Source organism: Aspergillus udagawae (assembly GCF_001078395.1).
Source record: "Aspergillus udagawae IFM 46973 DNA, scaffold_1, whole genome shotgun sequence".
Lineage (NCBI taxonomy): Eukaryota > Fungi > Ascomycota > Eurotiomycetes > Eurotiales > Aspergillaceae > Aspergillus > Aspergillus udagawae.
This window is the reverse complement of record NW_025091264.1, coordinates 4,154,926-4,178,739: the sequence shown is the minus strand read 5'-3', so window position 1 is coordinate 4,178,739 and position 23,814 is coordinate 4,154,926. Positions and strand designations below refer to the sequence as shown.

At 51.0% G+C, this 23,814-nt stretch overlaps 9 protein-coding genes across 9 annotated transcripts; 5 read left to right on the top strand and 4 right to left on the bottom strand.

The window, feature by feature from the left end:
• Nucleotides 1-1,703: 1,703 nt before the first annotated feature.
• On the top strand, nucleotides 1,704-3,359 carry Aud_001363 (autophagy-related protein 17; the record flags this gene model as incomplete). Its single annotated transcript, XM_043286862.1, has 1 exon — nucleotides 1,704-3,359. The coding sequence occupies one exon, from the start codon at nucleotides 1,704-1,706 to the stop codon at nucleotides 3,357-3,359; it is 1,656 nt and encodes a 551-aa protein (XP_043142797.1).
• A 610-nt stretch (nucleotides 3,360-3,969) lies between these two features.
• Aud_001362 (serine/threonine-protein kinase RIO1) lies at nucleotides 3,970-5,667 on the bottom strand (the record flags this gene model as incomplete). The annotated part of the gene is made up of 1 exon (XM_043286861.1): nucleotides 3,970-5,667. One exon carries the CDS (start codon nucleotides 5,665-5,667, stop codon nucleotides 3,970-3,972), a length of 1,698 nt encoding a protein of 565 aa, XP_043142796.1.
• A 379-nt stretch (nucleotides 5,668-6,046) lies between these two features.
• Nucleotides 6,047-9,912, top strand: Aud_001361 (chromosome segregation protein SMC; the record flags this gene model as incomplete). Its single annotated transcript, XM_043286860.1, has 5 exons — nucleotides 6,047-6,084; nucleotides 6,157-6,316; nucleotides 6,368-7,578; nucleotides 7,669-9,566; nucleotides 9,620-9,912. 5 exons carry the CDS (start codon nucleotides 6,047-6,049, stop codon nucleotides 9,910-9,912), a joined length of 3,600 nt encoding a protein of 1,199 aa, XP_043142795.1.
• A 322-nt stretch (nucleotides 9,913-10,234) lies between these two features.
• Nucleotides 10,235-11,081, bottom strand: Aud_001360 (GIG1 family protein; the record flags this gene model as incomplete). Its single annotated transcript, XM_043286859.1, has 2 exons — nucleotides 10,235-10,809; nucleotides 10,964-11,081. 2 exons carry the CDS (start codon nucleotides 11,079-11,081, stop codon nucleotides 10,235-10,237), a joined length of 693 nt encoding a protein of 230 aa, XP_043142794.1.
• Nucleotides 11,082-11,678: 597 nt separating this feature from the next.
• Aud_001359 (cytochrome b5 reductase family protein) lies at nucleotides 11,679-12,754 on the top strand (the record flags this gene model as incomplete). Its single annotated transcript, XM_043286858.1, has 3 exons — nucleotides 11,679-11,850; nucleotides 11,914-12,539; nucleotides 12,605-12,754. The coding sequence occupies 3 exons, from the start codon at nucleotides 11,679-11,681 to the stop codon at nucleotides 12,752-12,754; spliced, it is 948 nt and encodes a 315-aa protein (XP_043142793.1).
• A 372-nt stretch (nucleotides 12,755-13,126) lies between these two features.
• On the bottom strand, nucleotides 13,127-14,210 carry Aud_001358 (phosphatidylinositol phosphate kinase family protein; the record flags this gene model as incomplete). Its single annotated transcript, XM_043286857.1, has 2 exons — nucleotides 13,127-13,879; nucleotides 13,938-14,210. 2 exons carry the CDS (start codon nucleotides 14,208-14,210, stop codon nucleotides 13,127-13,129), a joined length of 1,026 nt encoding a protein of 341 aa, XP_043142792.1.
• A 292-nt stretch (nucleotides 14,211-14,502) lies between these two features.
• Aud_001357 (arginine--tRNA ligase) lies at nucleotides 14,503-16,853 on the top strand (the record flags this gene model as incomplete). The annotated part of the gene is made up of 4 exons (XM_043286856.1): nucleotides 14,503-14,946; nucleotides 15,020-16,314; nucleotides 16,372-16,785; nucleotides 16,847-16,853. The coding sequence occupies 4 exons, from the start codon at nucleotides 14,503-14,505 to the stop codon at nucleotides 16,851-16,853; spliced, it is 2,160 nt and encodes a 719-aa protein (XP_043142791.1).
• Nucleotides 16,854-17,918: 1,065 nt separating this feature from the next.
• Aud_001356 (putative ABC transporter) lies at nucleotides 17,919-20,219 on the top strand (the record flags this gene model as incomplete). Its single annotated transcript, XM_043286855.1, has 8 exons — nucleotides 17,919-18,090; nucleotides 18,151-18,391; nucleotides 18,447-18,705; nucleotides 18,752-19,220; nucleotides 19,272-19,351; nucleotides 19,402-19,555; nucleotides 19,619-19,896; nucleotides 19,977-20,219. 8 exons carry the CDS (start codon nucleotides 17,919-17,921, stop codon nucleotides 20,217-20,219), a joined length of 1,896 nt encoding a protein of 631 aa, XP_043142790.1.
• Nucleotides 20,220-21,343: 1,124 nt separating this feature from the next.
• Aud_001355 (uncharacterized protein) lies at nucleotides 21,344-23,299 on the bottom strand (the record flags this gene model as incomplete). The annotated part of the gene is made up of 1 exon (XM_043286854.1): nucleotides 21,344-23,299. One exon carries the CDS (start codon nucleotides 23,297-23,299, stop codon nucleotides 21,344-21,346), a length of 1,956 nt encoding a protein of 651 aa, XP_043142789.1.
• Nucleotides 23,300-23,814: the final 515 nt, after the last annotated feature.

The following is a 23,814-nucleotide window of genomic DNA, read 5'->3' as shown; positions in this document are numbered from 1 at the left end:
TGTCCAATCATTGAGTCCAGTGGCATCAAACATCGCCATTTGTAGGACGGATTGCGGATCTTCCATCTTAGTTCGAATTGCGGACGCCTCTACCTCTCTAGAGTCGTCTTAAGTCTTGAATCTACCGCTGATTCTGGGCGGTCTGCGGGTCTGGGCCTCTGGGGTACATGGACATGGCCATATGGAATACGGAGTAGATAGATGCTGTTCTGGATGTCGTTCTTTGCTACAGAACACACTCCGATACGGAGTCTGCTTACCTAGCTACCAAGCAATCCGACATCGACTCCAGATCTAACGCACCCTTCGCCAGATGGGGAAGCTCAGGATACTGCGTTAATTTTCGATCAGACTATGATGAATCTACGGAGGGCTGTCTTGAATATGTGCTTCTGGTTTCAGGCTGAGCCGCCAGGAGCGGCTCCACACCCTCATCTGGTCCGCTTTGACAACACTGCTAAGCCAAGGCTAGGGGGATACCGTTGTAAGGCACCGTGGCTGCAGTAGCAGTCTCACAATGATAACTTCAAGCCACGCTCAGGGGCCGGTTCTCACCCGCTTCATAGTTGCAGCCATCCTCGGAACGACGCAGATGCGACCCCGTTCCAGTCCTGCCCGCCGCGTTCGGAAATGAAGGCATGAACAGGTCAATCAGAACGTCAACTGAGGTAGGATGTGAGAGTACTATGCAATCATCAAGTGGCTTGCCATTCCATAAATAGTTCTTCCTTCAATACTCTAGCTGATTATTTTATATCTGGTCCATATCCCTGCGCTTTCATGCATTAGTCTCGGTGACTTTATAACGCGTTGTCAATTGGACATTGGGATCATCATAAGCAGAAAACATAGGCATCTAAGCTAATGTCGAGGTGCACGTATACTGAAGCCTATGTAGGGAGAAATCTTAAAAGATCATGTGACCAATATCACATGATGATATAATCCAAACCTACGGTCTAAGTTAGGGAGAAGGGCGATGTCGACATACATCATTTGTGAAACATCTGGTGTCATCTACAGCCGGGTATTTTTGAATTCTAGTTATCAATAGATGGTCAGCAAGCATACGTACTGTCCCGACAGGCTCTCGGAGGAACTGTACCTGTATCCACACCGCCTGTTGACCTGATGATCCTGGGCCTCTCAGACCCAGACCAAACATTCCCGTTCTCCGGTCACTCTGTTGGTATCCTGAACTGGCATGTATGCTATGAGCATAACTTGTTACGATTGACTACAACAGGTAGATACTCTTTCTGGCAAAGGCTGGATCGGTCTCCGAAGATCGATTTCTGTCGCAATTTTCAGGAATTTTCGCATCAGGTGCAGCAGCTCCTTTCTACTCCTAAGTCACTAGGCGGTGTTCTGGTACTTTTGCTTCTGGCTCAGTCTATCTACCTGGACTTCCGTTATTTTTTGATAGATATTGCTTTTGGAGAGAGAAATTTATCCCCTTGTCCAACGAGCGAGTCATAGTCAAGCTAAAACGTCACTTGAGTCTCGACAGGTAAAGAGGCGGACAGAAGACGGCAGAACATCCCCTTGTTTTTCTACATGAGGTGACTGTGAACTAAAATCACGCATTTCCAGGGATTTCTCACTGGTCGTACTGATCAGCGCAGAAGTGGACTTGCGGAATAGCGTGGCTGAAGATCAGACCCTCCGTGCGTTATTATCGAGTGGTTGGTGTCATCGAAAGCATGTCATCCTCTGAATCCTCGTCAGCGTCCGGAGGTGGACGTCCTGATGCAGGGCAATCGCCGAGCCAGGAGCAGGCGATGCCTCGACTCGATACTCTTATCTCCCATCTTGTTGCGGCCAAACGATCCTTATCATCCATTAATCATGTGTGGCGAGCCAATGAAATTGTCACAGCCGCTCGTGCTGCATTAGAAGAATGTGTGGTGGTGTCTGCGAGGACCGGCTTTCTCCGTCGCGGGCTTAACAATCAACTGCGGCTCTTGTATAGTGTTCGGACTGAAGTGGAAGAGATATCCCTTCGTGGACGCTCGGAGTTTGCGACTGTGTTGAAGGACCTCGACGACGCGGATACGCGACTGAGACGCACCTTGGAGCTCCTTCGGGAAACAATTGTCCACCCTGCCTTTCGTCCTGAAGGAGAAGATCCCAAAAGTCTGCATGACTTTGTCGACGAGCGTGGTGTAGAGGAGCTCCATGCAGCTTTAAAGAGCTCAATAGATCGCACCACTGCGGCACAAACGCAACTGGACTCGTCCAACCATGCCTTTGATGACGAGCTCCTGTCTATCAAGGAGGCTCTGGGAACCTATAGGGCCGCTGCGAAATTAGCCTCGTCGCGGTCCTCATCGTCTCCATCTTCATCGTCGGCATCCAATTCGAGCCTGCCCTCCATGTCATCCATGCCGTCTATGTTGCATTCGCTGGAAATGCATGCACAAGAAATGGCCAACCTTCTGGAATCTCTAGTGCGGCATTTCGATCTCTGCGTAACAGCTGTCAAACACACCGAAGGGGGTGGAGCCGCAGCGAAATCTATCACAGGTGATATGCCTGTTGGCGTACCTGTCACCGGCCGCATGGGCTCAAATATTGAAGAAGATATAAACGCCAATCTAAATGCACCATTGGACCCACTAAGCAATTCTGAATACCAAGAAATGGTGAATGTCCTGTTCAAGGATGCAGCTGAAGCGGAAGATGTTGTGATGGAGATCCAAGATAGAATAGGTGAGATGGAATCCGTCCTGGAAAACGTATTGGCTCAACGAGACGCTCTTCGTTCCATCTACAACGCCACAACAGATATTTACCAGCATCTTTCTTCTCTTGGGTCAACGCGCTTGCCGGGTTATATTGCCCAGGCACACAATTTTACGCGAGTGTGGCATGAAGAGAATGATCGTATAAGCGGTGGCTTGGCAGATCTTTCTGATTTGAACTCACTGTACAATGGTTTTCTTGACGCTTATGATGGTCTGATTATCGAGGTAGCCCGTCGAAGGCATGTGCGGCAACGTGTCGAGAAGGTTCTCCGTGATGCCAGGCACAAGTTGGATCAACTTTATGAGGAAGACGTCACTGCCCGCGAGACATTCCGGGTTGAAAAAGGGGACTATCTGCCATCCGACATATGGCCCGAAATAGGCCGGGAGCCCATGCAGATTGAATTTCGACGGATATCGGGTGCCAATGTCCAGCCCGTCAATCTACAGAGCCCTAATGAACAAGACGCTATCACAAGTGAACTAGTAGCGGCAAATCGCCCCGCGCCAGTGGAAAGCACTGATGGAGAGGAGATTATTCCTGATCTGCCTAGGGAACTCGTAGAGCAGGCTTTCGCTCGGCTCAAGGCTAGGGTTAAATCTGAAACATGATGCGACTCGTCCCTTGAGTGATATAACCGAGAGCGACTCAACTTTACACTTGACACCACCCCGGATTTCTGTCCCAGCTGCATCATGACCTATGTCTGATTACGAGCATATTGGGTGGTAGGACAGATTTTACCAAGTTGTCCATTCGAACCTGGATGTTGCCGTTGAGTAATAAGGTGGCCTACATGATGAACTCAGAAGAGGTTAAACCTCACCCGAGGATTGGTTCGAGCCCTATACTTGTAAGACAACCCCATTGTTGACGCATACTCCATATTCTCTCCGAGAATCTGGACGTAGGCGCGTTGCGGGAGTCAAGTATAGGAATGAACCGACATGAGGATCAAAGAGAGCTCTGATGGGTCAACCAAACTCTATTTTATGCCATTTTTATCAAATATCATCACAGGGAGTGAATCCTATTTAAACCATATTCGCCTATCCGCTCTTTCTATATTGACTTGTGTACTCAAAATCCCATATATGCATGCATCCAACCGTTACTTCATGAGAGTGTTCCATCATAGAATCCATAAACAATAAATTTCCCCGAGAAGCCATGGCAGTATCCACAAATCTTTCTTTGAATGCAAACGACAACATGACTCGCTCATTTCTTCTTCCTGGACGAAGTAGTGACGAGTCGTTTTTTGAGATGCTTCGGCATCTTGTTTGCGCGTTGCTGACGCTTTTCCTCCTTGACCTTTTGCTTATGGTCACGTTTAGAGTCCTTGTCCTCAAACCGTTTACCACGCGGCTGCTTTTTCGCAAACGGGTCTTCTCCATCGGGCCCCTCCTCCGAGTCAGATGCAGAGTCTGCCACTGATACACCGCCACTGGCATCTGACTCTTGATCATCTTCTCTGTCCGGGATGTTGTTCGGGGCTGATTTGCCACCCGCAAGGAGATCACGGTAGACAAGGTCCGAGCCTTCACCCGCCCGAACCTTTTCGGCGTCACGCTCAAAGTCGTACACCTGCTCCAATGTCTGAGGGATGAATTGCTGACGGAAAACGGCGGTATCTTGCTCGGTTTCGGCTTGATCCGGTTTCAATGTGTAGAGCTTTTCAATCGCGTCATGCATCTCCTCGCTCGCTTCAATGGTGGCAGGTCCGTCTGCGGTAACGATGAACTCAAAAACGGTACGTTCGGAGAGCGTCTCCACGCCCTTTCGGCGGAAGAAGTCGCTCACGTTCTTGATATCCATACGCAGGAACTCCAAGCTGCGGGGGTGATCGTGCTCCACACTCTGGCTGACATCGATAATGTACAGCTTGTTCTTGTGGTAAAGTATGTTGTACTCGCTCAAATCAGCGTGCACCAAGTGACATGTCTGGTACATCACGCGCATATATCTGAGGAGTTCGATGTACAGCTCACGCCATCTTGTCTCAGGCTCTGAAGTGTCAAACTCAACATCCTTCAGACGAGGAGCTGGTAGACCTTTAGAATTACCGACAAACCCCATGACAAGGACGTGCAGCCGCAGGTGAATTGGTTCCGGGCAGGGGATGCCGGCAGCGTAGATTCTTCGAAGGTTCCGCATCTCCTTCTCCGCCCACAGCTTAACCATTGCCCGGTTGTTGCTTTTGTTGTATCCTTGTCTGAACCGAAATTCACCGGTCACGTACTTGTCTCTGTCCTTGAACACAAGAATACTGGTCTTGTAGACTTTTATGGCGCGGTGTTGTTGAGTTTCCTCCTCATCTGGAAACCAAATGGCGTGGTAAACATTGGCTTCTTTACCCGTCGACAGACAGCCGTGAATCTCTGAAACGATATTCCGATTGATCATCTGCAACAGAATCATTCGTGTACGAGGATCGAGGACTTGCTCGGATGTTGCTCGGTCGGCCCTGTCACCACTACGCTCACCGCGAACCGCCAATCCAGACTGCATATGGTCGAGCTTGATCTTAGCCGCATGCCGAGTCAAGGATTTCACCTGATCATCGACGGAGGCATATGTATTGACGGTAGGTTTCTGGGTGTTCGTCTTCGGGTAGGTCCATTTGGGCACATTGGGGTCTGCAGCTAGCTCATTCACTTTTCGTTGACGGTTGTAAGCTTTGGTGAGATCTGCAGTATTCGACGAGGTAAAGTCCTCCTCGTCCAACGCTTCCTCGAAAATATCATCGTAGTATTCGTCCTCTTCCTCCTCGATTTCTTGCGCCTCTGGGTCTTGCCCCGCCATGGCGGGGACTGTGCCTTCAGAGTTCACATATCCTCTGTTGGGGACGTATGTGTGGGAAGGTGACAGCCCATCTGCAAGGCTTGTCGCCTCTGTGCTTGGGCCTTGAGTAGACATGATTGCTAAAATATCCTCCCTCGTTTGCACTGAGAATATTCAAGCAATCGAGTTGAGACCCTTGGTGGAACTGTTTCCGCCGATACTTTTTTTTTTTGCCATAATTCGGTGCGAACCATGTGTTGACTTCACCGCCCGGCAGAAACCCCGCGGGCAAAAACGCGTAGCTTCAGTGGATGGCTGATAGGACTCGCGTGTTTGGATGGTGCTAACCGTCGCAAGTGGAAGATCACCTTCACAGACTATTTCTCCTCTTCCATCGAAGGTAAACCCTGACGGTCACAGACAGAGCTTCAGAGCGCCTTCCTTGAAATCGCTGGCTGCGTGATGTTCTGGTTGCAATAGCTGCCATTTGATTATCGCGTCGCGCGCCTCGAAGATGTATGTCAAGCAGATTATCATTCAGGGCTTCAAAAGGTATGTCGCTCTTCTCTGAACAAGCAGCAGGGGAAACTTAGAGCGTTGCGACTAAGATTTTTGTGTCTCTAGCTACAAGGACCAGACGGTCATTGAGCCCTTCTCCCCAAAACACAATGTGATCGTCGGTCGCAATGGATCCGGCAAGAGTAACTTCTTTGCAGCCATTCGCTTCGTCCTGAGCGATGCCTATACCCATCTTGGCAGGGAGGAGCGACAGGCTCTACTTCACGTATGTGCCGCTCTGTCTCCTTCGAGTGTTTGACTGGCTCACGTTCACTAGGAAGGTTCTGGTTCTGCGGTGATGTCCGCCTATGTTGAGATCATTTTCGACAACTCCGACGACAGATTTCCTACTGGAAAGCCGGAAGTGGTCCTCCGCCGAACTATTGGACTCAAGAAGGACGAATACACACTTGATCGCAAAAATGCTACCAAATCCGATGTCATGAATCTTCTCGAATCGGCCGGTTTCTCGCGATCGAATCCTTACTATATCGTGCCGCAAGGTCGAGTCACTGCGTTGACCAACATGAAGGATTCTGAACGTTTAATCTTGCTAAAAGAAGTTGCTGGTACCCAGGTCTATGAAGCGCGTCGCGCGGAATCGTTGAAGATTATGCATGAGACGAACAATAAGAAGGCCAAGATTGATGAACTCTTAGACTTTATCAACGAGCGGCTCGCTGAACTTGAGGAGGAGAAGGATGAGCTTCGCAATTTCCAAGAAAAGGATAAAGAACGCCGGTGCTTGGAATACACCATCTACTCTCGTGAGCAGCAGGAAATTTCTGGCATCCTTGACAATCTGGAGGACCAAAGACAGACCGGCGTGGAGGACACAGATCTTAACCGAGACAGGTTCATCGAAGGAGAGAAGGGGATGGCGCAAATAGATGCAGAAATTGCCGAGTGCAAGCAGCAAATTGAATTTCTGAAAGTGGATAAGACCCAGCTGGAAGACGAGCGCCGCGAGGCCTCGAAGGCCCTTGCACAAGTGGAATTGCGCGCCAAATCACTTTCCGAGAACCAGGCTACCGCACAAGTGCTCAAAGCACGCCATGACGAAGATCTCAAGACCGTCGAAACTGCGATCAAGGAGCGCGAGGCTGAACTTGAGGAACTTATTCCTCGCTTCAACGCGGTCAAAGACCAAGAAGACAACATTAAGGCGCAACTCAATGAAGCCGAGACAACCCGCCAACGTCTGTATGCCAAGCAGGGCCGCAACTCGCGCTTCAGGAACAAGTCGGAGCGCGATAAATGGCTACAGGCTGAGATCAAGGAAAATCACACCTCTATTTCCACAGTGCAGACCGTAATGGCGCAGACACAGGAGGACATCAAAGAGCTTGAGAACGACATTGCACTCCTGGAACCGGAAACGGAACGCTTGCGGCAACAAATTGATGGCAGAGGAGACACCGTCCATTCCGTAGAACAACAGGTTCAAGCTGCAAAGGACGAACGGGATAGGTTGATGGACCAGAGGAAGTAAGTTCACATTCTATTTTCCCCGTTTCTTCTACCTTAATTCCGTTTGGACCTGAATGAACGAGCTCAATGTCGCTAACTACTTTCAAGAGAACTCTGGCGAGAAGAAGCGAAGCTTGATTCGATTCTTGCCAACGCTTCAAACGAAGTGGACCGGGCAGAACGCACGCTTTCTCAGATGATGGACCACAATACCAGTCGTGGAATTGCGGCTGTGCGAAGGATTAAGCGTCAACACAACCTCGAAGGAGTTTATGGAACATTGGCGGAACTCTTCGAGGTGAATGACAGATATCGCACTGCGGTTGAAGTCACAGCTGGCCAGAGTCTGTTCCATTACGTCGTGGACACGGACGAGACTGCGACTAAGGTGCTTGAAATACTGCAACAAGAGAAAGCTGGACGCGTGACTTTTATGCCCCTAAACAGACTCAGGTCCAAGCCTGCCAATCTGCCTCGAGCGAGCGATACAATTCCAATGATCGACAAGTTACAATATGATTCTGCTTACGAAAAGGCTTTCAATCATGTGTTTGGCAAGACGATTATTTGCCCAAATCTTCAGGTTGCCTCACAATATGCTCGAAGCCATGGTGTCAATGCGATTACGCCCGAGGGTGATCGGTCTGATAAACGAGGTGCGCTTACTGGTGGTTTCCACGACTCTCGACAATCTCGACTTGACGCAGTGAAGAACCTGACGAAATGGCATGATGAATATGAGAACAAGAAGAACCGAGGGGCAGAGATTCGGAAGGAGCTGGAGAAGTTGGACCAGGTCATTACGAAGTCTGTCGGTGAACTACAGAAGCTGGAGCAACAAAGACATCAGGTACAGCATAGTAGTGGACCGCTCCGGCAAGAGCTCAGAAGCAAACGGGATCTTCTCCAGAAGAAGAACGACAGTCTCGACGCCAAGCGCAAGGCTCTCCGCAATATCGAGACCAATTTGGCCGCGTTGCACGATCAGGTGAATGCTTTCGAGGCGGAGCTGAAAACACCATTCCAGAAGGCGCTGAGCAATGAGGAGGAGGCACAGCTCGAGTCACTCAGTGTCGTTGCTCAGGATCTTCGGCGGCAATATCAGGAACTCTCTGCTCAGCGAAGCGAGTTGGAAGCTCGAAAGTCGATCCTAGAAGTTGAACTCCGGGAGAACTTGAACCCCCGCCTCGACCAGCTTGTCAGCCGCGATACTGATATAGCAGATGACGACGGCCAGGGCAATCTGAAGGAGACCGAGCGGGAGATGAAGCGGCTGCGCAAATCGTTGGAGAGTCTGAGCCAACGCCTTCAGAAGGTGGATGAGTCTATCGAGAAAGCAAACGCTCAAGCAAATGAGCTCGAGAAACAAAAGGCAGAAATCCGTCTTGAACTGGAAGAGCTGGCGAGATCCATTGAAAAGCACCAGCGTCGAATGGAAAAGAATATGCAGAAAAAGGCTGCCTTGACCAAGCAAGCAGCAGAATGTGCGGCAAATATCCGCGACCTGGGCGTGCTTCCAGACGAAGCGTTTACCAAGTACAAGCACACGGACTCGAACACCGTTGTTAAGAAGTTGCACAAGGTCAATGAGGCACTCAAGAAGTATTCACATGTCAACAAGAAAGCGTTCGAGCAGTACAACAGTTTCACCAAGCAGCGCGAAACCCTAACCAACCGGAGAGAGGAACTCGAAGCATCGCAGAAGTCAATTGAGGAACTCATCTCAGTCCTTGACCAGCGCAAGGACGAAGCCATTGAGCGTACGTTCAAGCAAGTCTCTCGTGAATTTGCCAACATCTTCGAGAAGCTTGTCCCCGCTGGCCGTGGGCGCTTGGTCATTCAGCGGAAGACCGACCGTGTTCTCAGACAAGAGGATGACATGGATTCCGACGACGAAAGAGCTCAGCAGAGTGTCGAAAATTACGTCGGCGTGGGCATTAGTGTGAGCTTCAACAGTAAGCATGATGAACAACAGCGGATTCAGCAACTTAGTGGTGGCCAAAAGAGTAAGGCTTTCCTCTCCGGGTGTTCCGTTCGACTTACTGATGATTTTGGATAGGTCTTTGCGCGCTTGCACTGGTCTTCGCAATCCAAGCCTGTGACCCGGCGCCGTTTTACCTGTTTGACGAGATCGATGCCAACCTCGACGCTCAGTACCGAACCGCCGTTGCTCAGATGCTCCAATCCATATCGGAATCTACCAACGGACAATTTATTTGCACCACCTTCCGTCCTGAAATGTTGCATGTGGCGGAGAAATGCTACGGAGTCAGCTTCCGACAGAAGGCTAGTACGATAGACGTTGTGTCTAGAGAAGAGGCGCTCAAGTTCGTCGAGGAGCAGAAGACTTAAGAATAGCGCGCGTGGACGGCGATCAATGACTGAACTTGTTTCCCGAGTTTTTTCTACTCACTTGCTGGATTGGACAGGATAGCAGGCGTACTATTGATAATATTTCTGCTATGGAGATCAGATTATATCCCTCTTTTCGTTTGCGGCATCGGGTTCCTTTGTTCGTCGGGTACCTGTTTATATGTACTCTAAATCTAACCTAGTCTTCTTCCTCTACTTTCAGCCTCGATATTTTATGAAGTCGACAGTCTATTCATTAGCATCGTGACCTCTAGATCGGAGATATGGCCCTTGTCTGGCTATATGCATAGAACTCCAAGTCCTAATTGGGAACCTCATCGCGAGGCGGTTCTTGCGTCCACTCGAAGAGGATGCTCTCCGGCACATCCTTGACAAGAACATGGATATGTTCCAGGCTTCTCACACTCTGCAGTGCGGTCCAATTCTTGAACCACAGCACATGATCCTTAGGGTCGGAATATCCCTCTCTCGCCAGTCGCGCCACAAACGTCCTTTGCACAAACTCCTCGATCAGCGCGCGCGACTCATCCGTCAAGTCTCCACCGTGTTCCTGGACAGGCACAGGGGTGCGCAGCCACACGCACAAGTGCGCAATACCCGGCGCAAGACCGTAGGGCCAGTCGTTGCGGAGGATCTTGTAGTCCGAGGGATCGGCAAAGGGGATCGGGTTGTTGTAAGGGAAGACCGGCTCGCTGTCCGCCACAGCGGTGCCGCTGGAGTCACTGGTGCCAGCAGGTTCCGGTAAATGCCAGCCCAGACGACGCTTGCAGATGAAATTTGTGATGGAGCCGTATTGGGATTTGGTGTCTCTAGACCAAGCGAGGTATCGGACCAGATCGGATGGTTTCCGCTTCAGAGCGCCGAGATCATTTCGTACTGTGTGCGGGGAAAGGTCGAGCCATCAATAGGTACTCGATGCGGAACTGGAAGTTGGAGAGGAGGAATGAGGGGGAGGGGAGGGGAACTTGATGGGTGTGGTTCCCATCACTCGTTGATCTATCTATCTAGTGCTAGGGTCTGGATGTCATACCGATGATATCTTTGAGGTTGTCCCAGTCGTGGGGAACAAATTGGTCGTCCGTCATCGCCAAGACCTCCCGGTCGGTGTCGGTGAGGTTGAAGGCTGGAAGTTCAGGTGTTGTATCCATTATCGTTTTAAGAGAGATCGTTTTTGAGATAAGAAAGACTTGATGCCGGATATCTTGTTCACGATGGGCAATTAGATCTGGCTCAGGATCACTCGCATGAGGAATCCGACGGCTTACCCCAGAAAAGGAAAACAAACCCCCAACGGGCCTCGGATTCCGCGCCTGGTGCTACAGCGGAATTGCAGGGGAATCTTTGAGCTGAGTTGTTGTCTATCGTGAGGTCCGAGATTGTTTTGTACAAATATTATGGTTGTACCCTGTATTCCTGCGTACAGACGATATCTACATACAACTTAAATCTTAAAAGGATACGTGGGTCAACAATGAGACGTTGAGGGGATGTCAGTTACCGCCAGACAGCGCCGAACGCCTCCACCCAAGCAGAGATAAAATAAAGAGCCCCGGCCGCCGAGCCATCGCCGTCGTGGATCTCTCTTTTTCCTTTCCTTGCCTCCAACCGCCCCTCTTCAGCTCTCTTTCCTCCTCTCCTTCTTTATCTCCACCATCTTTTTTCAACCGGAGGATCGTTCGAGATGAGGTATATACTCTTTGCTTATTTCTGTCCTTGTCATTTCCAATTCTGTGATCATCTAGCTAATGTTCCTCGTCACATGTCGCAGTGCCTTGTCATCTGAGAACATCAATGGGGTCTACATCTCCTCGGCCCTCCTCATCTTCGGCACTTTCATTGTGAAGAAGGAGTTTGTCCCATATGCAGTGGCTCTGGCTGCTATCCTGGCTGGATTGAAGCTGCTCACAGGCGGCAGCAGTACGTGCATCTATTTCCACGCAAAACATTTCAATGTATTGACAGACAGTCTTGCCTCGGCAGAGCCCAGAAAGGTTCTCAACCCTACCGAGTTCCAGGAATTTGTGCTCAAGGAGAAAACCGACGTCTCGCACAATGTTTGCATCTATCGCTTTGCCCTCCCCCGTCCCACCGATATCCTGGGTTTGCCCATCGGTCAACACATCTCCCTCGCTGCCACTATCGAGGGCCAGCCGAAAGAGGTCGTCCGCTCCTACACTCCCATATCTTCAGACAATGAGGCCGGTTACTTTGATTTGCTCGTGAAGGCCTATCCCCAGGGTAACATTTCCAAGTACTTGACCACCTTGAAGATTGGCGATACCATGAAAGTGCGGGGTCCCAAGGGTGCCATGGTCTACACTCCAAACATGTGCCGTCACATTGGTATGATTGCTGGTGGTACTGGTATTACCCCCATGCTGCAGATCATCAAAGCCGTTATTCGCAACCGCCCCCGCAATGGCGGCAACGACACCACCAAGTTGGATCTGATCTTCGCCAATGTCAACCCAGACGACATTCTGCTCAAGGAGGAATTAGACAAGCTGGCTGCTGAGGACCCGGACTTCAACATCTACTATGTTCTGAACAACCCTCCTCAAGGCTGGACCGGTGGCGTTGGATTTGTTACCCCCGAGATGATTAAGGTTCGCATCATTCCTCCACATGTTGACTTGATCGGTTCTCTTGCTGATACCCGTATCTTTCACAGGAACGCCTCCCTGCCCCTGCCAGCGACGTCAAGATTCTGCTCTGCGGTCCCCCTCCTATGATCAGCGCGATGAAGAAGGCTACCGAGTCGCTCGGTTACACCAAGGCTCGCCCTGTCAGCAAGCTTGAGGACCAAGTCTTCTGCTTTTAGATTACGAAAAGCGATGCGTCTTGATATCCATACTTGTCTTTGGAACCTGGTCTTATTTTCACGCTTTGCATTCTGAGAGCAGATGTCTTGGTCAGGTGTCCGCTCTGCTTATAGTATATGTCTGTGAAACTCTTCGATAGAGCAGTCCGGCGGGGCTCTATGTCTTGTTTAATGACATTTGAGTGCGGACTACGACCAGTCTTACAGGAAAACACCATAAGTCAGCGATTAGATCAATAACATTGCGCGGCCCATAATGAGAGCCGCGGCGCAGTTGTATTAGCATGAACTACGATTACGATGTATATCTAGGTACTAATATTTGTCCATATCGTTTGCTGCACAGCTGGGACCATTCTCGTCTTCTCAAGATCAATGCACCTTCAGCATTTCATCCACCATGTCCAAGAATTTCTGTCGGTATTCGTCTGCCGTCGTTGTGATCGTCATTGGCCCCTGGCGCCCGATAACATTAAATGTCTGCACCACTCCGGTCATAGCCTGCGCATGCAGCTTGTGTTTTGCCCAGAAGAAATCCAAGATTACCGCACGGTACTTCCACTTCCCATCAAGAGACTGGAATCCAACGCGCCATGGATTTTTCTTTCCCACCACGCCGGGATTGGAGGACGCAGGATAACGGATCAGAAAGAGTGAGTAGTCAACAGCATTTGCTGACTGAAGGAAGCGAGTGTCGGCTTCGAGTACCTTTCGAAACCTTTCATAATCCGACTGCCGCATGGGTATCTTATCCTCAAACTTATCGGCCAGCCTATTCAGGGTCTCTTCGCTGACCAGCGGATCTGGTAGTAAGTCCCGCTCCGGGTAGAAGTAGTCGATTGGTTTCAAATCATACGTCTCCCAGTCGTCCTTGGCAGAGTCCTCGTCCTTCCCGGAAAGCATATTCTCCATGATGATATGATGGGCCGGCGTGGTCTTCAAAATACTTCCGATGGTTCTGTACGGTGCATACACATAATCTGTGATCCAGACCAGGATTGAGTCTGCATGAGTGCTCATATACTCGTAGTACGGTTCCAGGAGGTCTTCCCTGAAGAAGGAGTGTTCGAAGTGTCGCGGGAGACTCTTGACGAGAAACTTGTTGTTGGATGTGGAAAAGAATGTCTACACTAAGTTAGATTCGAGAACCAATCACCCGTATGCTGATTCCTAGTCAACATACTGATCCGGACAACCCTAAATCTCCCATCGGCTTCAATGGTAGGGTCTTGTTCTCGCCGCGGAAACATGCTTTGTACTCCTCCTCGTCGATTTCCCATACATCATTGCGAAGCTTGCGGAACAGTTCGTCGCGGTACCTGATGAGTCTGATATAGAAGATACTGAAGAATGCCAGGATACGTCCAAGCAGTGACTTGCGAAACGCTTTCGGGTCATGAAAAAGCGCAAGCTGGATGGATTTGGCCAGAGCCGAGTGACGACGACTTCCAGTCATGGTTCAAAAGCTGTTTACTTAATCGCATAATCAGCCAGGGCTGCATTGTGAGTGACATATTTTAAGCGTCGAGAAGATTGCTCTTGTACCTCTGGTACAATATCGGGAACAGGTTGTCGAAGTCTGGTGACGTCAGTAGCGATGCCATATTTGCGAGTAGGGCTCAGATCGCCCACGTGATGCCTGAGAGGTGACTTGAGTCACCGCCTTGGGCAGAAGCTGAATTGCCGCTTTGAGTCAACGAAAGGAAAAAGTTGTTTCCCCTCGCGAGGCTTAAGATTCCCCTCCGTCTATGGGTCGTTATCTGCTTAGCGGGGCCCGGCGATTTTCAAGCGACATTTTTCTGACTGCTCGATCCTACAGTCCACTGCAAAGTCGCTTTCCTTCCTACTTTCGTGCCTCTACTGATCTTCAATTTAATACTCCACGTCCGTCCCTCTACTCTCGAGCCTTCGGTACCTCCGCTTCGCTGCACGCGCTCTCCGGGAAGCCCTCGAAATTAGTCGCAGCTATGGCATCTGCCGCTGACCTTCCTGTCGCCGTTGAGGGGCTGACCCTCCATTCTACCGCTGAGACCTCCAAGTTCCCTAACTGCTACCCCTCGTTAAACCCTGTCGACCTTTACAGAGCGCACATTGCGGAGAAGCTGGGTGCCGCAGCTGGCATCGAGCCCGAGAAGCTTTACCCCAAGCTGCAATGGACCAATACACTGGACAAGGGTGACTTGCTTCTGCCGGTACGAACTATGCGTGATCCACCAAGCTAGAGACAAGGGACCAGCGAAGGTTAACATAGGTCAAATGCCCTAGGTTCCCTCCTTACAAATCAAGAAGAACCCTCAAGAACTGTGCAAGGAGCTTGCAGAGAAGTTCCCCGAGTCCGATCTGGTTGCGACTCCTGTCCCCTTTGGCGTTCATCTGCAGTTTTTCTTCAAGCCCGAACCTCTCACCAAGACCGTCATTTCCCGTATTCTGAAGGAGAAGGCTACATTCGGTACCAATGGTAACCAGGGGTTGCGAGACCCCTCGGATCCTTCCAAGGGGAAGAAGAGAATCATTGTCGAGTTCTCATCACCTAACATCGCCAAGCCATTCCATGCTGGTCACCTTCGGAGTACCATCATCGGAGGTTTCCTGGCGAATCTCTACACTGTTATGGGTTGGGACGTCATCAAGATGAACTACCTCGGTGATTGGGGAAAGCAATACGGTCTCCTTGCCAATGGTTTCAAGCGCTTTGGTAATGAGGAGGAGTTGCTCAAGAACCCTATTAACCACTTGTTCGATGTCTACGTCAAGATCAACCAGATTGTCGCCGAGCAGGAGGGTCCTATCAAGGAGTTGAAGGAGCAGATCAAGGCCAAGAAGGAGAAGAACGAGGATGTATCTGAGCTTGAAGCCGAGCTTGCCAAGCTCGTTGATGTTAGCGAGGACGAAAAGGCTCGTCGTTACTTCAAAAGCATGGAGGATGGAGACCAGGAAGCTCTTGCCCTCTGGCGACGATTCCGCGATCTCAGTATCGAGAAGTACAAGCAGACCTATGCTCGTCTCAACATTGACTTTGATGTCTACTCTGGGGAGTCTCAGATCAAAAACGAAAGCATGACCGCCGCCTACGAGGCCATGGAAAAGGCTGGAATTTCTGAGAAGTCCGAGGGCGCTGTTATCGTCGACTTCACCAAGCACGGCGCTAAGAAGCTCGGAAAGGCCATCATTGTCCGCAAGGATGGCACTCCTCTGTATCTGACCCGTGATATTGGAGCTATCATGGAGCGTGATGAGGCCTACCACTTCGATAAGATGATCTACGTGGTCGCCGCACAGCAGGATCTGCACTTGGCTCAGCTCTTCAAGATCACAGAGCTGATGGGCCACAAGGATTTGGCCAGCCGCTGCCAGCACATCAACTTCGGTATGGTCCGTGGTATGAGCACCCGTAAGGGTACTGTCAAGTTCCTGGATGACATCCTGAGGGATGTTGCGGACAAGATGCACGAAGTCATGAAGGGCAATGCCGAGAAGTACGCGCAGGTCGAGAACCCCGAAGAGACGGCGGATATTCTGGGATTGACCTCGGTCATGGTACAGGACATGACCGGAAAACGGTGCGTATAATCCGCTCCTAGGCCCTGGGTTGAGCCCACGACACTAACAGACTGCAGTATCAACGGTTATGACTTCAACCTCGATGCGATGACCTCATTCGAGGGTGACACCGGTCCTTACCTGCAGTACGCACATGCCCGTCTCTGCTCCATTGTCCGCAAGTCGGGCCTGAATGTTGAAGAGCTGGACTCTGCCAACCTTGACCTTCTGACGGAGCCCCATGCCGTTGACCTCGTCCGTCTGCTGGCGACCTGGCCAGATGTGCTGCTGAACACTACCAAGACGCTTGAGCCAACCACCATCATCACCTACCTGTTCCGTATGACACACATTCTCAGCTCCAGCTACGACGTGCTCAAGGTCGTGGGAAGCGAGCCCGAGCTCAAGAAGGCCCGTATGGCACTGTACGAGGCCGCCCGGCAAGTATTGCACAACGGCATGAGGGTGCTGGGTCTCAGCCCTGTTGAACGGTACGTGATCACTCTGAATCTAGGAACAGGTCTTGGACTAACATTTCACCCTTTTTTCTAGCATGTAAATGGCGCAATGAAAGAGAATATAATTATTAGAATGAAGACTTTTATCAATGGATACCAAATAAGTTCTCGCTGTACACGTCAGGCGTCGCATCTCACATAAGCCTGCAACCAGATAGTTATACCAACGCGGTGTTAAGAAAGCCGAGGATTTGGTTCAACACAATAGATTGGGAGGCCAAGACTTTCCAAAGGCTTCGAACAATAATTTAGTAACCTAGATGAACAAAGTTTAGCAGAGCAACGGGCAAGACAACCGAAAGCAACCATACATAGCGCTGTCCATTTCACTGGAGGCAATAGCAAAAGCCAACGTCAGTTCGGGATTCAAAATTGACTCTGTTTTAGAACGGTGACCAACAGACTGCAACGTTACATGCCGCTTACTGCATGCACAATGCCCACGGTGGGGGCAATATATGCCTAACGGTCATTAAATCTGCACAGCTAGCACTGCGGCTGAGGTCGAGACTACTGTATTATCCACCCCAAGCGTCATAATTAGCCGCCCCGTTAGTCGCTCAGCTGCTAAGTAGTGGCATCTTTTTCCATGTTGTGGTAGTCCCCGAATGTACTTTTGTGTGCCAGCAGCGCAAGGTACATACATGCTGTAACACCATCACATCGAAGCTCGGCGTGGCGAGGGATATCGGAAGAGATCAGTGAACGAATTTTCAGTCCGAGATATTGGGGTTATCAGATTTGGGAGAAATGAATCATAGGCCGATAGATCCCATGGATCACAAGGTGGTAGACGGCGACTGGCCCTGGAATGGATACCTGAGGCTCCGACGGGGTCTCGGGGTCTTCGGGGGTGGACCATGGATGTTCTTCTAGTATTCCAGGATAGGGTGTGGTAGTATCAATCTGCGGATTCAGCTGCATGTAATCTAATCGACCGTGGCTGCGAACCATTGATCTCCATCACACATCGATCCTTCTTTTATAAACGTTTGAGAATCATTTAAAATGTCATATCTCCCTCCGACTGTTTTCCTGGCTCCGTCTGTCCTCTCCTCAGCTTATACTTCCAACTCCGAAGTCACCTGACTCCGTTGCTGTTCACCATGGGCACAGATATGATCAGTCCTGACCTGGAGAGAAATGATAGAGATCAGTTTCTGGTCAATCATACAGTCCACAGCTTCGCCTGGAATGACTTGACGGTCACCGTCAAGGACCGCCGGACGAAGAAGCCGCTCAATCTGATTGAGGGCATCACCGGGAGTATCCAACAGGGTTCGTTATTTCTGAAGCACTGCTGCTACTGATGCTCATGGTACTGACATTTGCCAAAAGGTGAATTGGTGGCTTTGATGGGCCCCTCGGGATGCGGCAAGACGACATTGCTCAATGTGCTCGCGCGCCGGGCAGCTACATCGGGTGCGAAGACCGTGGGGGAATGCCACGTCAATGGAGGGGGGCTCGACAATGCCACCTTTGGCCGGATCACTTCCTATGTGGAGCAGGAGGACGCTCTGATCGGCTCGTTGACGGTGCAGGAGACGTTGAAGTTTGCGGCGGATCTTTCGCTGCCAAGGTATGCTTCCAATCATTGTTCTCTGTGCTACAAGGCTAACAGACAGGGCCTGCAGCTCTGTTTCAAAAGCGCAGCGGCGTGACCGTATCCAGACTCTATTGGAGTCATTTGGTATTCTAAATCAGGCTGCGACGCTGGTTGGAACTCCAATCCGAAAGGGAATCAGCGGAGGCCAGAAACGGCGAGTAAGCGTCGCAAGCCAACTGATCACCTGTCCGAAGATTCTATTTCTGGATGAACCGACTAGCGGTTTGGACTCGACGGCGAGTTACGAGGTGATTTCTTATGTCAAGGAATTGGCGGTAGCCAGCAATGTAAGACGAATACTGTTACTGGATGTCGGAGACAAGACTGACGCAGGTCACGCAGCTCATCGTCATCGCAAGCATCCATCAGCCGTCGACGACCACATTCCAACTTTTCGACAAGTTACTTCTTCTGTCCAAAGGCAAGACCTGCTATTTCGGTCCCGTCCCTCACATATCGACCTATTTCAACAGCATCGGCCATCCCATCCCGTTGAACACGAATCCCGCAGAGTTCATTCTCGACATCGTTAGCTCCGATTTCTCCGATGCCAAAGAAGGCAATGCCACGGAGCGAGTGCAGCACATCCAGGATTCCTGGTTGCAGTCCGCTGAGCGGAGGGCCATGGACAACCACATCTCGCAGTTGACTGAGCACCCCAAACATGACGGGAAGAAGATCGCAATGGGACAGCTCTCTCGCCCGAACGCTGCGAGCATCACCTGGTCACTTTTGCACCGCTCCTTCATCAAGAGCTACCGCGACGTTGTGGCGTATGGCATCCGCATCGTCATGTATATGGGTAAGTCAATATCCCAGAAATCCCACCGAGAAGCATACTGACTCGACCTAGGACTGGCCATCATGATGGGCACTGTCTGGCTACGTCTACATGAATCACAAGAGTACATCCAGCCCTTCATCAACGCCATTGTACGTAATCCCCTCTTCCTTCCTTCGAATGACGCTCACGTTTGCGGTAGTTCTTCGGATCCGCCTTTATGAGCTTCATGGCCGTGGCCTACGTGCCCGCCTTCCTTGAAGACCGAGCAACCTTCATCAAGGAGCGCGCAAACGGCCTCTACGGCGCCCTCCCATTCATGGTCTCCAACTTTATCATCGGCCTTCCCTTCCTCTGTACGTCGCCCTCCCCTTCCCCTGTTTCCCTCTATCCCTCAAACTAACTCCTACTGCACACAGTTCTAATCTCAGTCCTCTTCTCCATCGTCGCCTACTGGCTCTCCAACTTCCGCCCAGACGCAGTCGCCTTCTTCAGATGGGTCATGTGGCTCTTCCTCGACCTCCTAGCCGCCGAATCCCTCGTCGTCTTCGTCACCTCCATCTTCCCTAACTTCGTCATCTCGCTTGCCCTCGTCGCCTTCGCAAACGGCCTCTGGATGAGCGTCGGCGGCTTCCTCGTCTCACCGACCATCCTTAACCCATTCTGGAAATATGTCTTCCATTATATTGATTATCAGGTACCATCTCCCCTTTTCCCAGGTGCAAATTGTGCGAAGGCGTGTTGCTATCACTGTTGCATAGTGCTAACACCCCCTAGGCATACGTCTTCCAGGGTATGATGGTCAACGAGTTCTCGCGCAGAACGTACTCCTGCGGCGAGGGGTGCCACTGCATGTACCAGACCGATCTTGCATCGCAGTGCCGCATCCGAGGGGCGGGTGTGCTTCAGTCGTATGGGTATGCGACAGGACGGACGGGGAAGTGGGTGGGGATCCTGGTTGGGATTATTGCTGTGTATAGGCTGTTCGGTTGGATAGCCCTGGTTCTGAGACGGAGTTGAGCTGGTTGCAATTGTATTTTGGTGGCTCTAGTATGTTTCTTGGTTCCATTCTTCCTGGGCTTTCGTCTATTTGTCTATATATAGAGTTATGTCGGTTGGTGGGATTAGAGATTAGGGCCTTGTAAAAATCGGGTGAAGGAATATCGATGTGATGCACTGAATTAATCGTATTGAACATGGAATGCACCGACTGGTTTCTACGAACCTAGCAGCGGTATAATCGTATCAGAGGACCGGTCATCCGGTCTTGTGTCAGATGCGAAGAGCATTCGAAAAGGGATGACCGTGTGAAGGGGATGAAATCATAGGTAAAGTACATCGCGACCTTGAGGTGAGAAACCAACCATCCGCCATTTACGAGTGAAATCGGGATCCTCAAACGAAGCACGAGTAGGAGAAGAACGGTACATGTATCGCTAATGGGACATGAAAAATTTGACAGTAAATAGTCATTGGCGACGAACAAACAACTCGGGGTATACCTTCTCCGTCGATTCTAACTTGTCTTCAAATGCTGATAACCGGGACAGACAACGCAAACAGACAATAATAAGCAGAAACACGTGTGGGCCATCCAAGGCGATTATACAAACCAACGACATTCGCAGAGGGGCATGACGAAGCATAAACATAAACGCATCAACATGAATCATTGCAGGTCATCAGAATCGTACAATCGTTTCGCCGTAACGGGCGTGATCGGTCGGAGTCAGCTGACACCATCCATCCTCTTCGCATGAAAACAAACAGTAGAAACAAAGAGCCGCCCCTTAAACCAAAAACCACGGAAGAGCAATGAGACATTTTCAAATCATCAGTGAGCCTTCCTCCTTTTTCGATCGAAATGACAAGCGCGGACGGACCGCAAGATGGTCGGCGATCTCGGTGATTTCCGTGGACCCATTTTTTCTTCCCATAAACAAAACCCGACCCTAAAAGAAAGCAGAGAAACTTTTGGTAAACTGCTTCGCCACCTATTCTTGGCAGAGTTGATTCTGCACAAAAGCATAGACCTCGAGGAGGTAAGCAATTCGAGAAAGAAGGAAACGTCTAGAAGTAAGCTCAACCAAGAGAGACGAGAAGAGAGGCATCAAAGCATGACAACTGCATTAAGGCGAGGTGGCCTAGCATCGTCCGCTGTAAGTCGATCGACTAGATCGGTGACTGGCCTTGTCGGACCGCCGGTCACCTCGGGGACGCCGCGAGTCTTCCAGTTCCCTTCGGGAAACGCTACCAGTATAATCGGAGCCGCCGGTTAGATACTTCTTCGGTCGCTTCCCCTCGATGTTCAGCTCAACCGCTCCCGTGTCGCCAGTCCGGACGCTGATCCTCTTTCCCCCGACAGACTTCTGAGTGAAACTCATAGTCACACCATTCATGGTCATGACAATGTTATCGTCTTCTTCCGGCTTGGCCTCGCCGCTGCTACCATTTTGAGTGCGAGCATCACTACCTCGGCTGCTACGGCTCTTCTGACTTCCGCTGTCGCTTTCCGCACGCTGCGATGATTTGGCTTTGCGCAAGGCATCCGCTGTAAGCGGCACCGGAACAGTTTTGCCTGATCTCGACGCCTGATACTCTTCTGCCTCTCGCTGCTTATCCTCGATATCGCCGCCTGGATTGTAGTCATAGACAGTTGTCCGTTGGCGACGAGCACCCTCGATGGCAATTCGAGCCGGACGCACAGAGTCATGATAGGCTGTAGAGCGTCTGCTGCCCCTCAGACTCTGGCTTCGCTCGGGAACCACGGTCTCGCGCGAGGACCGCCGGTATCCGTAGCTCGGCAGCGCCTCTTCCATGTCCGATAGGTCAAAGCTTCTGGATGAGCGGCGCTCCGAGGTGAGAGACGTGGTTGTTGCTGACTTGCGCGGTGGATCGGGGCGTTTCTGAATGATGTGCGGCCGAGCGTTGTTTTTGATCGGCGGAGGTGGCATGCGATAGTAGTCTTCATCGCGATTGTGAGATGACTGAGAAGGAAGCCGCGGTCGGGACCGGACGGGAGGAGGTGGTGGCGGTTCGAGTAGTTGCTCGTCTTCACTCTCATCATCGTCTTCTTCATCATCGTCGTCATCCTCGCTCTCGTCGTAAGGCGGGGTGGGAGGCACATGATCCACGACAGGTGGTCCAAAAAAAGAAGGGCGCCGTGCACGCGGCTGCTTCTCTCTGGTCTTGGAAACCGATCGTTCCTGGTGGTGGTCGGTTGGAGGAAGCGCCGCATACTCTTGTACTCCATAATATGGAGACTGTTGGGCATAATGCGCGGCTGCATAGGAGGTGCTATTGGCGTAAACGGGCGAGGCCAGCGGAGGGCCGGCTTCGTAGCGGCTCATAGGAGACGGTGTGTACACCATGGCCCCCATACCTGGCATCATACCATGAAAGCTCGAGGGACGAACATTCGAGTGGGACGAGTTGGAGCGACCGGAACGGGCGGAGGGACGGCTGCTGTGAGAGACATGAACGTCCTGGACGACGGACGGGGGATATCGGGTCTGTGGCGATGGCGGCGGCGGAGGATAATCGTAAACTGAGGGCGGTGGTTGCGAGACATAGTAGGGACGTTCGATCCGTCTCGGTTCTACTGGGGTTGAGGCATGATACAATCCTTGATCGCAATCCCGGCAGGTTCCTGGGACGTGACGCACATGGACACTGTCTCGTCGTCGGGGTCTGGAAGGGGACCGCTGAACTGGGGCAGCAGCGTAATGGCTGGAACTCGGATAGGTTCCCACCTGCATTTTGTCGTCACGCACAGGGCGTGTAGGCTTTTCTTTTGCACGATCTTTGCGAGATGAGCGAATTTTGTCAAGGTCGGCTCGTTTGAGCGTGGAGTCGAGTTTAAGAGGGACAGGACTTTTCCGGCCCGATGGGCCAGATTGGGCGCTATTGATGGTGGCGGCAGTGCGACTGGAGTATCCTGAATCACTGGCACCATCAACCAAGGGCTCACGTCCAGATCTCAGATCAGCTTTGGAGCGTTTTGCAGCGATATGAGCGACTTGACGGGTTTCGGGGAGAATGACGTTCGCGTCTTCGTCGTACTCCTCACAGAAGGCAGCATGAGGCACTTTGCCAGTCATGACTTCAGGGCAATGGCCAAGGCCCAGGTTGGGTCCCTAACTAAAGGGAGGGGGCTGGTAGGGAAGGACACAGTGGATGACGTGAAACGTGGTGATCCAGCTGGCTTCGGATTGCTTAGTCGATTAACAGGAGCCACCGCTGCTGCTCATTCAGGTTGACTCAGTTTTTCTTTTTTTTTCTCTTTCCCCTTTTTTTTTGAATTTTCTCCTTCTTTACCCTTTCGCCTTACCCAATATGGGTAATATGGTAAAAATTCTCCGCTACGTGGTTTGTCCCTTCAACCCACTTTCTGCGATGGTCCGAAAATGTAGAACGGCCTGCAGGTTAGGCAAGCAGTAGTAAAGTGACGGCGCGCGTCTAGATCGCAGGCTGTCAGCGGCGGGCAGTGGATGCAAACTGGTAGTCGTCCTTCAAAGCCTGCAATGTCTCCATCGAAGAATTTTCTTTTTTTATTTTTCCCCTGTCTGTTTCCCTTCAAGGAGATACTAACAAGAAAGAAGCAGACTGCGAATGA